Raw genomic sequence first — 17,042 nt, forward strand, 5'->3', positions numbered from 1 at the left:
ACAGTCTGTTTTCAGGTAAGGCCTAGCAACAGGGATGTTATTGGCTTGCTTCTCTTTCACCATACGCGTGACGAGTCAGTGCGTCTCTCCTGATTGGTTCGGGGAACCGCTTCCTAGAACCAATTAGGAGAGTGTGCTGTGCGATTCAAATCGAGGAATCTCAGCGGCAGTTGCGGAAATAAGCCGTTGCTGAGTGGTGGCCATTCGGTGCGTCAGCGAGGAGTGTGCTGTGCGGCTCCGGCGTCCGCGCTGTCATCATGTCGTTCAAGAACATTTATTACTCTGATAAATACACTGATGAGAAGTACGAGTACAGGTGAGAGAGCGCGTGTGCGCGTCCGGGCGGAAATCCTGGCGGTGCTGCAGCAGCAGCTTCTATGTCCGCACTGCTGGCGGGAGGGAGGCGGCTGCTATCCGGCCACTGTATGTTGCTGAGTCTGCCCAATCAGGCTTTTGCTATAGTCGGAATCATTTCTACAGTATCTAGTTTAGTATCCCGTCCTGCGGCAAAATAAGGCTCGTAATCCGGATAGGAGCTTATTTGTAACGTTTCTAAGGAATATGGTGAATGCAACGTTCCCCCCCAAAAAATGTCAGTTAAAAGGGACCTACCGCCATTCCATTCAAATAAGTGGATTTTTTTTTTCGTAAAGTAAGTCAGAGATATCACTGGATACTGATTTGATGCTTACCCAGGGCTTCCTCTCGCCCCATAAACATGTCTGAGTCCCATGCCATCCTCCCACGGTCTGCTGTTCAACCGCAATCAGCCCCGGTAACTTGTACAGTCCGGGTCTTCTGCACATGGACCCGGACTGACGCGGTTGAGCAAATTTATTGGGGCTGAACAGCAGACCGTGGGAGGACGGTGTGTGACTTGGATGTGTTTATGGGGCGGGAGGAAGCCCTGGGTAATGGCCCATACTCACGGGCTACAATTGTCGCTGCAGCACGCAGTGCGCGCGTGTTGTGGCGACAGGTCGCCCGTGAGTACGAGGCGCAACACGGGCGTGCACCCCAAACTGTCGCTCGTCGCTGTTGTCGCCGCAACTGTCGCTAGTCCGCGTGGGTATGTGGACTAGCGACAGCAACCAGCAGGGAATACCCTGAGCTTCCGGCGGGGGGAGGAACATCAGCAACAGCTTCCTTCGCATCAGTTGCCAGGTCCCTCCGCCGTGTGTATGCTCGCCAGCCTGTCGCGCACACGCTCCCATGTGCTAGCGACAGGCCACAAATGTAGCCCGTGAGTATGGGCCATAAGTATCAAATCTGTAGCAAGCAACATCTCTGGTACACTTTAAACAATGGCAAACGCAGTTGCTTTTCATGTAAATGTTGTGGTAGATCCAGACGTATATGGATGCTACCTGTAGCATCCAGCGTATCAAAATGTAACAACAGGAACAGACTTCAACTATTTTCTGTGCAGTAGCGAGTTAAGCATTGGTTAACCACTTGCCGACCGCACGCTTATACCGTGCGTCGGCAAAGTGGCAGCTGCAGGCTGCTTCCTGTCAATTCATGGCGGGGGGCTCCGTGAATAGCCTGCGGGCCGCCGATGGCGGCTCGCAGGCTAAATGTAAACACAAGCGGAAATAATCCGCTTTGTTTACATTGTACGGCGCTGCTGCGCAGCAGCGCCGTAAGGCAGATCGGCGATCCCCGGCCAATCAGCAGCCGGGGATCGCCGCCATGTGACAGGGGACGTCCTGTCACTGGCTGCACAGGACGGATAGCCTCCTGTGCAGCCCCGATCTCTGGGGGGGGGGGGGGGGAGAGCAGGTAGGAGAGGGAGGGGAGAATTTCGCCGCGGAGGGGGGCTTTGAGGTGCCCCCCCACACCAGCCACACGCAGGCAGAAGAGATCGGACCCCCCCAGCACATCATCCCCCTAGTGGGGAATAAAGGGGGGCAATCTGATCTCTCTGCCTGTTACCTGATCTGTGCTGGGGGCTGCAGAGCCCACCCAGCACAGATCACTAAACACAGCGCTGGTCCTTAAGGGGGGGTAAAGGGTGGGTCATCAAGTGGTTAAATGAGATGTTGAGCGGGACCCTGTGTGAACCAGCCCTTGAATATGAAGCTGTATTTAACCTGGAGACCGGCTGCCTAACCCCCCTTAAAGAGACACAGCTCAGTAATGTAAAGCTCTGATACTTGCCCGGGGGGAGGACGGCGTGGGACTTAAATGTGTTTATGGGGCGGGAGGAAGCCCCGGGTAAGTATCATAGCTTTACATTACTTGAGCTCTGAGTCTCTTTAAGGACCAGGCCATTTTACATGGTGGGGGGGTGAGTTTGAGGGGGTCAGGCAGCCGGATTCCCAGTATAGTTAGCTAGGCATAGTGTAGCCAGGTGTCTTCTGTATTGCCAGCATCCTTTACTCACCTCCCAGGCTCCAGCGATGAGCAGCTCTGGCCGGCATTCCCACTCGCACTGCCGCTAAGTTCCAGGTCACGGCTTGATGACGTCATCAAGCTGGGACCTCACACTTAGGCAGAGCGAGCAGGGATGCGGGCCAGAGCGGAGGGGAGCGAAGATTGCCGGGGGAACATGAGGAAGGTGAGTCCCCGTCCTTTTCTTCCCCTCGGACTGCCGCTGACAATAGTGATCACTACAATCAGCCAGCGACTGTAGTGATCAGGAGCCAATTGCGATGGCTACTGATCACTGAGGGGAAATGTCAGCTTTCATATGACAGCGTAATCTCCCCTCTCGGGTGCGCATGATTGGGTTGGGAGCAGAAATGGCAGGTGGTGTAAATCCAACAGGCTGAGTCAGCCACAAGTGTGGTGTAGAATTTACTACACGTGGTACCCAGAAGGTTAAAATAAATAAAACTGATACTTGCCGAAGGGAAGGCGCTGGGTCCTAATGAGCCTTCCTGTTCCTTTCATGGTCCCTACGTTCCAGAGCAGGATCCCTGGTTCAAACCTCCTGCTGCAGGAGGCTTTGTAAGGCTTAGTGAGCCTGAGTGCTCCTAAAGATGGGCGGTTCCGTACTGTGCATGCTCAACAGATCATGCTCGTGCATACGCAGTATGGTGCGACCCGTTTTCGGGAGCACTCGGACTCGTGAAGACTTACGAAGCCTCGGGCACTTGACAGAGCAGTCTCCGATTGGTTAGAGACTAACGGGGGAGCCAGCACAAGAAAGACAGGACTGGGAGAGGAACGAGAAGGATTCCCTCTCGTTTTTGTTTTTTTATAGCTTCAGACTCCCTATAAATGCCAAATTTTGAGATTTGGGAGTTTTAGAAACTTGTTTGTGTGTTTTGCTGCCTGTGTTTTGTTTTGTTTTTTTGTCCCTATAAAGTTTTCCTCACTTTCTGTCCTTTAGGCCTTTTTATGTAGTAAGTATTTTGAGAAAAAGAAAACTTGTTCTAGGGGCAATAAATAAGGGACAGTGTTATAAACTGGTTGTGGATTAAAACTTTTTTTCCCCTGTTCTGAGTTCTGTCATGCACTTATAAAGAACAAATGTTTTCTGTAGCTCTTAATATTGACAATTCATGATGCTAAATTATATTATAGAAGTTTTGGAGGGGGATATCTAGAAAAATGGTCAGTTTTTTTCAAAGTTTATGATTATACATAGCATTAACATACACCACATGTTTAAACGCTCCCATTTAGTGCAGAATACAGTAGAATCCCTTTGTAGTAAACTCCAATGAACCAGGAAAAGTAGTTTTCTATAGCAGAATCTGTCATACATTATATTTTTATACATACACATTTGCTGGGACCTGAGGACTGAGTTTACTATATCAGTTTACTATAATGAGATTCTTCTGTAATGCGAGGAATAATTCAGAAGTTGTATACAAAAGCAGTGCAAAAAATATTTCCAAAGTTGTACAGTATACAGAAGTGATGACACTAGCTTGTTTTGGACCACAGCTGGCCCTTTGTCAATCTTAAAGCGGAATATAACCCTGCATTTCAACTTTGCTCTAAAACATTATTTACAGCATATTCTATGCAACCAGCATTTTTTTTTTTTACTAGACCAGCATTGGAAGGGTTACACACAGCTTTAAAGTTCCGTGGAGAGACATGCTACTGCAGCCGAAGTTTAGATAGATATACTTAAGTAAACACAATGTAACAAGTGGTGAATGTTACACACTCTTTGGCTGTCCTCCAGCTCCTGCAGAGTCAGAGTGAGTCACATTCACCACTTGTTACATTGGCTATCATTCATAAAGCATTTCCGCATGCGGAAATGCTTAAAACAGCTGACTTTACCGAACACTCGGAAAGTATTGCATTCATTAAAGCCTCTTTCCGCATGAAAAACTGACACTACCGAGCAGAGTGATAAATCACCGCATTGTGCGGTGATTATCGGAACAAATGTAACAAAATGTAAATTCATAAAGAATACCGCAAGCGGTATGAGGTTGGGAAGTACCGCTCCCTCTGATGTGGCGATACCAATGTAAAGTGAATGGAGACACAGACCTCCCAGGCAGCTGCAGTAGAGCGGAACACGGAGAAATGTATCAACGCGGCTGCTTCCTGTGCTTCTGCAAGCCTACCGCCTGCCTACCAGCCTAGTTTGGGGAATCTCCGCACTGCTATCGCAACTGGATACATTTTTATTAATGCCCACCCAGAAGTCTAAAATACCGGCAGCAGTGTTTTCCTGCATTGATTCTCCTTACCGACAGCTCCTTTATGAATGATAGCCATTGTGTTTACTTAAATGTATCTATCTGAACTTCGGCTGCGGCAGCATGTCTCTCCACGGAACTTTAAAGCTCTGTGTGTAACCCTTCCAATGCTGGTCTAGTAAAAAAAAAAATGCTGGTTGCATAGAATATGCTGTAAATAATGTTTTAGAGCAAAGTTGAAATGCAGGGTTATATTCCGCTTTAAGGTTTATAATATATTTAGGGCTGGTTCAGATGGACAGCTGCTTGTCTCATTTAGCAGAAAAGCATTCGGGTTCAGTTCCTGATGCACAGAACCATAAATGCAGCTGATGCTTGAAATTGCACACAATGTCTTGGAACATTTGATCAACCATGTTCACGTAACGGACTGTGAGTGGGGGCGGGGGCAGTGGATTTCGGCTTTAACAAAGACAGACGTCGGCATCCGTCTTAACCGGCCCAAAGGTGAGGAAAATGTTTCATTCTCTCCAAAGGGGCTCGCTGCTGCATCAGACTTTCACATTTTCACTGTTTTGACCCACAGAAGCCTAATTACTGAGGCTGCAACTTTCTGGATAGTTTCATATGTCATCTCCACAAACATTAGATCAGGTTGCTTGGTCACTGAATGGAAAAGGTTTTTCTAGTAGAACAGTTTGTACCTTTTTATTAGGATCCAGGAAGATGGTCCTCTCTACCGTCTACTAAAGCAAAGTACACACAATTGTTGGGGAATGAAGCTGTTCAGACACATCCCTAGCCTTGAGGCTAGTTGTGTGTTTTGTTGGTATTTGTGGTGGGTGCCGAGGGGCAACAATTGGCGCACATTGGAGCAGCTTCTATCGGTCTGGGGTGGTTGAAAATGGCATTGGTCTTGCATGGGCATCTGAGTTGTTAAGGGTCTGTCATGACTGATCCTTAATGACGTCCGATCCCGAGCAGGATCTATCGGTGGCTGCTGTACACGCAGAATTATGCAGTTATCGGCCGGTTCAGCTGGTGGTTATCGCATGTGTACATACCTTTTTAGATGGCATGCTACATAAAAATTGTGAAGAAACTGAAACCATAAACGACACCTATAAACGATTTAACGCACAACTAGGGATGAACAATGAGGAAAGTAATAAGTTGGCACATTGAGTCTTGAGGATTAACTAATAAAATGCAGCCTCCATGCATTTGGTTCATTTTCAAGCTGCATAAAATCTGCATCATCTCGGAATTATTTGCATATGATTGGCTATCCCTACAGACAGCAGTTTTGTATGCACTGCAACATAGTTGTTCTCTGTACAGAACAGACTTGGGTCCTTCATTCAAAGTTCACGTGGAAAAGCTGTGCTTGTACTACATTTGTGAGTGATCACATGGCCTCACATTGATTGACAGGATAGATCATTCATTGGGCCCCAAGAACTGTTGTCATTGGGCTTTTTCAAAAAGAAAGATTGTCTAGTGGCCTGTCATAGATCATTATTTAGCATGTACAGTTGTGCTCATAAGTTTACATGCACTGGCAGAATTTGAAGATCCAAGGAAAATAAAGTTCTACTTGAGACTTCCTCCAGCCCCTGGCAGCCGATCTGTCCCTCGCTGCAGCTCAAGGGTCCTCTCCGTTGCAGATGCCGACCTCCCAGGTCGGCATCTTTTCCGCCTGCATGAGCGCCACTCATGATCACGCTTATGTGGTCTGGAGCATTTGCAGGCGCAGTACTTTTGAGCCTGTACCAAATGCTCTAAACCACATGAACGCAAGCGGCGCAGAAGATACTGACCTGGTGAGGTCGGCATCTGCAACAGAGGGGACACCGGAGCTGTGGTGAGGGACATATCAGCTCACGGACTGCTGGATCTTTTCTTTCTGTTCTCTAACTATTTTTCATTGAATATGAATAACTAGGGATGAGTTAATGAGATGCAAATATTTTCGTGGAAGGTTAATAGTTTTTCATTGACCACTTCTAGCAATTCCTGAAGTTGAACAACGCAAACTGTTGACTTATAAGCTGTAGTCAGGAGTTCTAGATGTGACCGCTACTGCCTATAGCGTGCACCTTTGTGTCTGCAGCTCTGGTACTTTGAGTCCTCCAGGGGAAAAGCGCAATATAAATGTTCTATGTACATTCGTTTTTATCAAATTATCTAATAAAGATATTGGCCTCAATTCCCTAAGCTTAAAGGACTTACGAGCCCAAAACAGTATAAAAATGTCTGTACCTGTATGAAGTTGGAAGGGACGGGGGGAGGATAAGCAGCGGGGACCCGGCGGAACTGCACGGAGGGCGCGGATGGCGTCCTCCGTGCCTTCCAACTTCATACAGGTACAGACATTTTTTACTGTTTTGGGCTCGTAAGTCCTTTAACTCCTGTCTTTAATAACGTTTCTAGAGTTATCACCATGGCGATAAGGCATGTAGTATTCAGGAAACCTTTTACCTCAGGCAAACCTAAAGTTAACTCTTCTGTCTTTAAGTTAACTCTTCAATCCTTAAAATAACTCCGGAGGTAAAGACAGGCTGTTAATTAACTGCGTGTGAAAATAACTACAGTGGAGGTAACGTTAGTAATGAAGAGATAAGATAACTCTCTCACTGTGTGGAGGTAAATTTTCTCTTGCCTTATTATCTCCAGCATGATCTTAGTGAATTGAGGCCATTGAATTGTGTATGCCTTCCTTAAGGTGGCCATACACTGGTCGATTTGCCATCAGATTCGACCAACAGATAGATCCCTCTCTGATCGAATCTGATCGTATGGCTACCTTTACTGCAAACAGATTGTGAACCGATTTCAGCCTGAAACCGTTCACAATCTGTTGTGGTGGTGCTGCTGCTGCTGCCCCCGCCCGCATACATTACCTGCTCCGCCAGCGCGACTCCAGTCCCCCGGTCACCGCTGCTCTGGTCTCCAGGTCCGGCATGCCTCACTTCTTCTAGCCCGGCAGGAAGTTTAAACAGTAGAGGGGGCTCTACTGTTTAAACTTCCTGCCGGGCTAGAAGAAGTGAGGCATGCCGGACCTGGAGACCAGAGCGCAGACAGAGCAGCGGTGACCGGGAGACTGGAGTCGTGCCGGCGGAGCAGGTAATGTATGCGGGCTCTATTGCGTCGGTCGTCGGGCACTCGAACGCCGCTAGCGATGCGCTCTTTACCCGCGGGCGATCGACTGTTATTTTCCGCACGGCGCGATCGACGGGATCGGACGAAATGGATCGAAATTCGGCGTGTAGCGTGAACGATTGGCAGCAGATTCGATCCCAGTGATCGAATCTGCTGTCGAAACGGGCGCAAATCGGGCCAGTGTATGGCCAGCTTTAGTCTGTATATAGCTCAACTCTGCTTAGTAAGCCACCACTTCAGTTGAATCCTTGTCTGTAACGTAATCTGTTTTGATGCCACACAATGGACTCTAAGTACCAGTTTCTTTGCACACCAAACTTTCACCTTATTACTGGAATAAGATGCTCAATATGACCTCCATAAAATTTGTGGAATCCTTAATCTCTTTTAGGCATGTCATGCTTCCAAAAGACTTAGCAAAACAAGTACCAAAAACCCACCTGATGTCTGAAGAAGAGTGGCGAAGACTTGGTGTTCAGCAAAGCCTTGGTTGGGTCCATTACATGATCCACGAGCCAGGTGAGTTCAAAGTGGCATAGGTTGTTTTATGACTTACATAAGTTGCAAACATAATTGGGCCGAATTTCCGTATTGTCTGGAGGCTTCTCTCTACCTAGGTAAGTACCCATTTGGAGCATGAGTTAAATGTGTATGTACAGTGCAAAACATTAAAGCGGAATATAACCCTGCATTTCAACTTTGCTCTAAAATATTATTTACAGCATATTATATGCAAAAAGCATTTTTTTTTTACTAGACCAGCATTGGAAGGGTTAAACACAGCGGTTTAAAGTTCCGTGGAGAGATATGCAGAAGTTCAGATAGATACATTCTATTTAGTTACATGTATCTATTGATACATGTTACACACTCTTTGGCTGTCCTCCAAGCTCCTTCTCAGTCAGAGAGATGAGTCACATTCAACACTTAGATACATTTTGTTTACATAAATGTATCTATTTCAGCTTCGGATGCGTCTGCAGAAATCTCCATTAACTTTAAAGCCCTGTGTAACCCTTCCAATGCTGGTCTAGTAAAAAAAAAAAATGCTGGTTGCATATAATATACTGTAAATAATGTTTTAGAGCAAAGTTGAAATGCAGGGTTATATTCCGCTTTAATAACCAGGCTGTTCTGTTTTTTTTTTTTGTTTGTTTTTTTTTAATTATTTTGATGCCTGAAAGAGTTCATTTTCAGCCATGCAAGTGACAGCTTCTGCCTTGTTACCTTGTCAGGTATATAGTAAACTTTACTGATAAGCAAATTACAACCATAAAAGTTTTCCTGGCAGATTACAACTTCTGAGGGCAGGGAAGTGATAGAAAAAGGTTGATATTTCATATATTTTAACTCTGGGCCACTTAGAGGAAACCTGATATGGGTTGGGGGAAAAAACTCCCCCAGTTCCCTTCAGGCCGTTGGCTCCCTTGCAGTCCTCACAGGACACCTCGACCCTCTACTGGCCATCCAGGTATATCTTCCAGTCGCCATGTATTGCCCATGCCTGGCCGAGCACACCTGTCTCATCGTTGGGTGTTCTGCACCTGCTGCAGACGGGTCCTGGCAATAGGCCGCACATGCGCAGTACGTGCCCGACTGGCAGTGACTAGAAGATTTATCCAGACAGCTAGTAGAGGATTGAGGCAGCCCGGTAGGATGTTGAGGGAATCAATGGCCTGAATGGGAAATATGTTTTTCTCAGGTACACTTTTTAATAGACTGCCATTGAGGAAAAACAATAAAACATGCTATCTACTTTGTAAATGTTTAAATATAAAACCATGGGCTATAAAAAAAAGTCAATTTTAGGAGTAGGAGGATTAATACAACTGATTATCTCATCCGTTTATTTTCACCTCGGGTTCACTTTAAATCATAGCACCTGATCATAATGGGTGTATGACTAAAAGTATTAGCTGCAGGACAGCCGGGTAATTGGCTTAATTATAAAGAAAATAAATACGGAACCCTTCATATCCTTCCCACCACAAGGTTACTTTAAATCTTCCAGTGAAAAGTGGAGAAAAGAGTGACACAGGTAAGTTAGAACTGATGCTATGGTGTAAATTCACTAAGCATTACCACATTCTGTAATGCAGAAAAACTTTTCCTGAACTATTTCTCAAATACCAATTCTCTAAACCTATTACTGCACTGCAAAGTAAAATTACCAACTAGTGAGGTAAACTACCGACTTGTGCAGTAAATACAGTGGTTTGCAAAAGTATTCGGCCCCCTTGAAGTTTTCCACATTGTGTCATATTACTGCCACAAACATGAATCAATTTTATTGGAATTCCATGTGAAAGACCAATACAAAGTGGTGTACACGTGAGAAGTGGAACGAAAATCATACATGATTCCAAACATTTTTTACAAATAACTGCAAAGTGGGGTGTGCATAATTATTCAGCCCCCTTTTGGTCTGAGTGCAGTCAGATGTCCATAGACATTGCCTGATGAGTGTTAATAACTAAATAGAGTGCACCTGTGTGTAATCTAATGTCAGTACAAATACATCTGCTCTGTGATGGCATCAGAGGTTGTCTAAGACCTAGGTTCTCAACGTGTGGTACGTGTACCCCAGGGGGTACTTCTGATGGTTCCAGGGGGTACTCGGGCTTGATATACGTAACCAAGAATAACAAATTTAGAGTTTTAGAAAATTATAAATCCTATTTAAACACCAAATTAGTGTTTTAGCTAATTAAAAGCAATAGTAAATGCTTGTACATAGTTTAGAACCAATTATCATGTATTACGATTAAATATATATTTGTCAAGGGGTACTTGTGATGATGTTTACTATGCTAGGGGGGTACTTGGTGAGTACAGGGTTTTAAAAGGGGTACATACCAATAAAATGTTGAGAAACACTGGTCTAAGACAATATTGGGAGCAACAACACCATGAAGTCCAAAGAACACACCAGACAGGTCAGGGATAAAGTTATTGAGAAATTTAAAGCAGGTTTAGGCTACAAAAATATTTCCAAAGCCTTGAACATCCCACGGAGCACTGTTCAAGCGATCATTCAGAAAAGAGTATGGCACAACTGTAAACCTACCAAGACAAGGCCGTTCACCTAAACTCACAGGCCGAACAAGGAGAGCGCAGATCAGAAATGAAGTCAAGAGGCCCATGGTGACTGGACGAGCTGCAGAGATCTACAGCTCAGGTGGGGGAATCTGTCCATAGGACAACTATTAGTCGTGCACTGCACAAAGTTGGCCTTTATGGAAGAGTGGCAAGAAGAAAGCCATTGTTAACAGAAAAGCATAAGAAGTCCTATTTGCAGTTTGCCACAAACATGTGGCAGAAGGTGCTCTGGTCAGATGAGACCAAAATGGAACTTTTTGGCCAAAATGCAAAACGCTATGTGTGATGGAAAACTAACACTGCACATCACTCTGAACACACCATCCCCACTGTCAAATATGGTAGTGGCAGCATCATGCTCTGGGGGTGCATGAAGCTGGTCATAGCTGATGGGAAGATAGATGGAGCCAAATACAGGGCAATCTTGGAAGAAAACCTCTTGAGACTGCAAAGGACTTGAGACTGGGGCAGAGGTTCACCTTCCAGCAGGACAACGACCCTAAACATAAAGCCAGGGCAACAATGGAATGGTTTAAAACAAAACATATCCATGTGTTAGAATGGCCCAGTCAAAGTTCAGATCTAAATCCAATCGCGAATCTGTGGCAAGATCTGAAAACTGCTGTTCACAAATGCTGTCCATCTAATCTGAGCTGGAGCTGTTTTGCAAAGAATAAAGGGCAAGGATTGAAGTCTCTAGATGTGCAAAGCTGGTAGAGACATACCCTAAAAGACTGGCAGCTGTAATTGCAGCAAAAAGTGGTTCTACAAAGTATTGACTCGGGGCTGAATAATTACGCACACCCCACTTTGCAGTTATTTATTTATTTTTTTTACAAAGTTTTGAATCTTGTATAATTTTCGTTCCACTTCTCACGTGTACACCACTTTGTATTGGTCTTTCACGTGGATTTCCAATAAAATTGATTCATGTTTGTGGCAGTAATATGACACAATGTGGAAAAATTCAAGGGGGCAGAATACTCTTGCAAACCCACTGTACCTTGAATGTTAATTCACTTACATTAGAGCAATCGGTTAAGCCTGTAAAATGTTCAATATTTTAAGAACTATGTGGACTTGCTATTAACATTGATAGACAAGGCAGACGGACAATAGGAAGAGCCTCCTGGTCCTTGTTAACCCATTTGCTCCAATGCCCTTGCCAGAGGGACATCACAAACAAAGTGTGCAGAAAGATACATTATTGAGAGGCAGTTCTGTATCCCTTTTTAGATGTGCAGATCTCTATACTAATACACAAAAGACAGACCTATTCTACAGCTGGTTAGACATTACCGAGCAGGGCTTAGTAAAATGAAGCAACATTTTTCGTTAAATTACGGAACATTTATGTGAGGAAATCTTTGAAGTAGGAAAAAAAAAAAGTTTGGTAAATAAGTTGTTCCAGCTGCCAAAAAAGCAAGCCGCAGCGACTTCCACTGACATCACCTGCCAGCAGTAAAAATGTCACCATGTGATAAATGTCAGAATGTAAATCAGGGAGAGGAAAGCTTTTACAGTGGGTAAACACTGACTAAATGATATATAATTATTGCCCTAGGGTACTTTTCTCTGATACCCATTCCCCTGCCCCAATCCTTCTTTACAGAACTATGTTCCCTTTTCATAAAATTTGTATGGAAGGGGAAAACACCCAGATTAGCCTATTCAACGCTGATTAAGAGCAAGGATAGAGTGGGATAGTTACTCCCGGATGTGAAGAAATATTTCCAATCTGTGGCCTTAAAGTGAACCACAGACGAAGCACCCTCATGTATTTTACCATATATATCAGTGGGAACATTAGAGAAAAACTCCTACCCTGCTCTTTCATCCTTCACTGCTCAGCTTGCTTATCAGCCCTGATAAAATCCCTTTGCTCAGAAAACATTATAGCGGAGTCTGTCTTCTCTGATGTCTTTTCAAGACCAAGCCTGCCCCCTTCTGGCTCTGCTATAATGACTCTGCTATAATGATTCCTGAGCAAAGCCAGACTGAATGCTCAGTTGGGGATTTTATCAGGGCCCATCACAGGCAAGTGGGCAGAGAAGGATGAAGCAGAGAATAGGGTAGGTGTTTTCTCTAATGTTCTCACCGATATATGGTAAAAATACATGAGGGTGGTTCGTCTCTGGTTCACTTTAAACAGACTACTTGATTGGAAGTACTGCACCACATGTAAGGGGTGGGTAGTCCTGGAAAAGATTTTTGGGGGAAGGGATGTGGCCCTGGCACAGTGGGTTCCATTCAACTTAAGGGCACTCTCACTTAGCCCCCCCCCCCCTGGATCCTCAACGCTCTAAAAGTAATTGATTGATTAAACGAGATTGGACTGGTTTAGCCCAATCTCCTTAATGTCTCCATTAGTAGGCTACCCTCTTTTGAGCCTGGGCTTGAGCGAGGCTTCTTGGGGAAAAGGACAGCCAGTATGTTTAGGACATATTTGGCAAGGAACGAGACTTTTCTCTTGCAGAACTATGAACAGACTACGGGCAGTTCCCATTTGACTTCTGGAAGCGTAGGCAGTTAGAAGCATGGTATGCGGCTCTTAAAGACTCTGTTAAAACGGTGCTAGATGATGGAATTAGACCACATGATTGGGTGTCCCTCTTCACCAAAAAAGACAAAATTGAACATTCAGTGTCCACTCTATACAAACTGGTTCTTGACCATGAAAACCAGAAGCCACTGCTATATTTAAGGGCCTGGGAGAGGAAAATGGGATCTGATTTAGACGAAGAGCAACGGAGCACAGTTCTGTTACATGCTCATACTTTGTCAATAAGCACTAGAATCCAAAGTAATTTTAAACTTCTATCTAGATGGTACAGAACTCCTGTGAAATTGGCCCAAATCTATTTACTACGGGATGATAGCTGCTGGAGGGGGGTGTGGAGGCATAGGAACCCTTTTACATCTATTCTGGGACTGTCCAATGATATGTGGTTGCTGGTCTGCTGTCCATGTGACCTGTCAGAAAATAGGTCATACCAGGGGTTGTCATATATTTCACCTCTAAGTCACCGAGATATACTAATCAGTAGTTCCTCATATGTTAAATGCAGCTAAGGTCTTGATTCCTCTCTCTTTTGGAAATCTACCCAGGTACCTTCAGTCAGAAGCTGGTTCTTAAAATTTTCAATTCAACAAACTGAAGAGACCGTCCTGGAGAGCAAATATAAATACAACAAATATTCAATTTGGGCAGTCTGGATTGATTATCAATCTTCAGAGGAATATCTAGGTACTCTCTCCTAAACAAACCCTGCCCATGGGGGCACACTGAGTGTCCTCATTTGTAATGTACGATTCTTGCTGAGGACGAGCTGCTCATTGGGATAAACTCCTTTGTCACTCCCCACCTTGCCATGTGCGTTGCCCCCCCCTCTCCATTACCAAGTGTAGAAATGCAAGATCTTCATGATGATGATCTCTCTCCATTATACATGTTGTAGTAGATTTGAGTCTGCACTAGTATGCATGACTACCTCATGCAGTGTGTTCCAGTTTTCATACTCTATAGTTAGTTATTTGTCTAGTTTAGTTTCTATTGATCTTACGAGAGTTATTGGAGCATAATCTAAAGTTTTAGCCTTAATCCTCTCGTACAATAGATATGTCTAGAAATTTTTATAAACTGTAATTGATGCTATACCTTGATAGGTCCCTCTGCAAGGGTTCCTGCTAAGCTCATTCTCTATCTGTACATTGCAGTTTATAATTCAATAAAAATTGCGTTAAATACATAATTGTAAAAATTAAGCACTTTTGTTCATTACAATATTTTCACTGGAGTTCCTCTTTAAAGGACTTCCGAGGCCAAAAACAAGAAAATGACACTATACCTTTTTAATATCAGAATCCACGGAGGACGTCCAGCGCGTCCCCCGCACCGTTCCGCCGTCATTGCAGCCCTTTTCGTTCCCCTATGGCTCGGACCGACCCCACTGATCGGGTCGCATGTATGCCACAAGTAAGATGGCCGCCGCCTTGAGCCGCGGCTGCGCAGTACGCTTTGCCGCGAGTGCGACTGCGCAGCCTTGGGCAGCATTACGGGACTCTGTACGCGGCGGGAGGCGGGCTAAAGGCTGCGCAGTAGCACTCGCGGCAGAACGTACTGCGCAGCCGCGGCTCAAGGCGGCGGCCATCTTACTTGTGGCATACATGCGACCCGTTCAGTGGGGTCGGGCCGAGCCATAGGGGAACGAAAAGGGCTGCAATGACGGCGGAACGGTGCGGGGGACGCGCTGGACATCCTCCGTGGATTCTGATATTAAAGGTATAGTGTCATTTTCTTGTTTTTGGCCTCGGAAGTCCTTTAAGTAAAGTTGCATTCCTAATGCACAAAGTTGTTGTTTTTGTTTTTTGTCAATTGCACGTGTGTTCTTCTTGCAATAGGTTTAACGACTTCCAACCACAGGCTATTTTACCCTTCCCTTAATATGAGCCAATCTTGCATTTCATCACTCCTCTCATTCATTTGGCCTTGACATTATTCTATCTTGTGGTGTGTTTTTTTTTTTTGTTTTTTTTTTGCCACAAATTAGGCTTTTTGTGGGTGATAGCTATATGCATTTTAATGAGATAAACAATGAAAAAAATATTCTCAAATTCCATCCCCTATAGTTTTTAAATCATGCTACAATTTTTTTTTTTTTTTTTGCACCCTTTCAGCCCATAAAGCCTGAAAAATCATGCTGCCAGGGAGATATGTAGCAATTTTTTTTACTATCACTCACCTACCTGGCTCCAGCGCTGCAGTTATGCCTCCATCCTCCGGGTGGTGCTGCAACTCTAAAGGGAAATTGCCGGCTGTCATGACGACAGACGGCGATCTCACCAGGAAGAAGTAGAGCCCCGGAGGAGAGGAAGGAGAAAGGCGGCCAACGTCAGGGATCTCCCTGAGGTATATAAAAACGTCCGCTGCGCGCAATGCTCTGCACACGACCTCCGGCGGCTTCCCCGAGCAGAGGTCGGGATTACCGCTCTGAGCTGCGGTTTTCCTCCATGACCCTAGCTAGGGATTACCACCAAGGAGGTTAAAGGACCACTATCATGAAAAAAGTAGGCAGTTAAAATCTGACAGAACCAACAGGTTTTGGGCTAGTCCATCTCCTCATGGGGGGATTCTCAGGGTTTTCTTTTTCAACCGCATTTTCTGAACAGCAGTTTAACTGCCAAAAATAGTAAGATACCAGTCAGCCTCCCTACTCACTTGCACACAGTCAGTTAGACTTTGCAACTGCTGTTCAGGAAATGCTGTTGAAAACCCTGAGAATCCCCCATGAGGAGATGGACTAGCCCAAAACCTGTCGGTTCTGTCAGATTTTAACTGCCTGCTTTTTTCTTCTGAGTTTTTTAAGTTTTTTTGAAGTCAGTACTGCAGCATCAAAAGCAGTTTTGTCTCCCTGTTCAGTGTTTGTGTACACAAAAAAAAAAACTAGCTAAATACTAACCTATAATAAACATTAACTAACCTATTTTTGTTTCACTTTCAGAACCTCACATTCTGCTTTTCAGACGGCCTCTTCCAAAAGACCAGCAGAAATGATCCACTCTTCACTTGCATCTTTTGGGACAATCTGTATATATTGTAGTATTCAGTGAATACAAAGACTATGACTCTCGTGACCACAGCTGTGCACACGCTGTATTGACAGCAACAGAGCTCTGGGAGTGTCTACATTTTGGAGCTGCTATTGTGTTCTGTTTCTTCAGTCTTCCTTCTGTCACTTTGAGATTTGTTTTCCTTTTTTTCTTTTCTTCACAACCACTGTTAAAGTTTACATGTTCTATGCATGTCTAAAATCTTAATTTGTTTTTCAATTCTGAAAATATATTTTGGAAATTTTTTTGTTCTTGTATGGATTTTTCCTGCTTTTCAGACTTGGTCCTGATATAATGTTACAAGTAACACTATTGGATTGCGAAGAAGACCATCTTCTATGTGTCTGCTACCAAACATGAGACAAGTGCCAAATTATAGTATGTTGTTTTAATAAAACAAAACTGCATTCTATTAAATGAGGAATTTATTTAGGACACTGTTAGCTTAATAGCACACTTCCTACCAGGTTAGTGTTGCTTCAACAGTTTGTTTTGCATGCCAAATGTTTAACTTTGAAAAAGATTTGGTTCACAGCACAATGAGGACAAGCAAAT

General features: G+C 44.5%; 1 protein-coding gene across 1 annotated transcript; it reads left to right on the forward strand.

Annotated features, from left to right (window-relative positions):
• Nucleotides 1–113: 113 nt before the first annotated feature.
• Nucleotides 114–16,732, forward strand: CKS2 (CDC28 protein kinase regulatory subunit 2). The gene is made up of 3 exons (XM_068237800.1): nucleotides 114–316; nucleotides 8,170–8,297; nucleotides 16,379–16,732. The coding sequence occupies exons 1-3, from the start codon at nucleotides 258–260 to the stop codon at nucleotides 16,429–16,431; spliced, it is 240 nt and encodes a 79-aa protein (XP_068093901.1). The 5' UTR covers nucleotides 114–257; the 3' UTR covers nucleotides 16,432–16,732.
• Nucleotides 16,733–17,042: the final 310 nt, after the last annotated feature.

The sequence above is a fragment of the Hyperolius riggenbachi genome, chromosome 1, assembly GCF_040937935.1.
Source record: "Hyperolius riggenbachi isolate aHypRig1 chromosome 1, aHypRig1.pri, whole genome shotgun sequence".
NCBI lineage: Eukaryota > Metazoa > Chordata > Amphibia > Anura > Hyperoliidae > Hyperolius > Hyperolius riggenbachi.

Coding starts and splice junctions, on each gene's coding strand:
- CKS2 (XM_068237800.1), top strand. CDS start 258: ATGTCGTTCAAGAACATTTATTACTCTGATAAATACACTGATGAGAAG. Junction 317..8,169: donor GATGAGAAGTACGAGTACAG/GTGAGAGAGCGC, acceptor AATCTCTTTTAG/GCATGTCATGCTTCCAAAAG. Junction 8,298..16,378: donor TTACATGATCCACGAGCCAG/GTGAGTTCAAAG, acceptor TTTCACTTTCAG/AACCTCACATTCTGCTTTTC.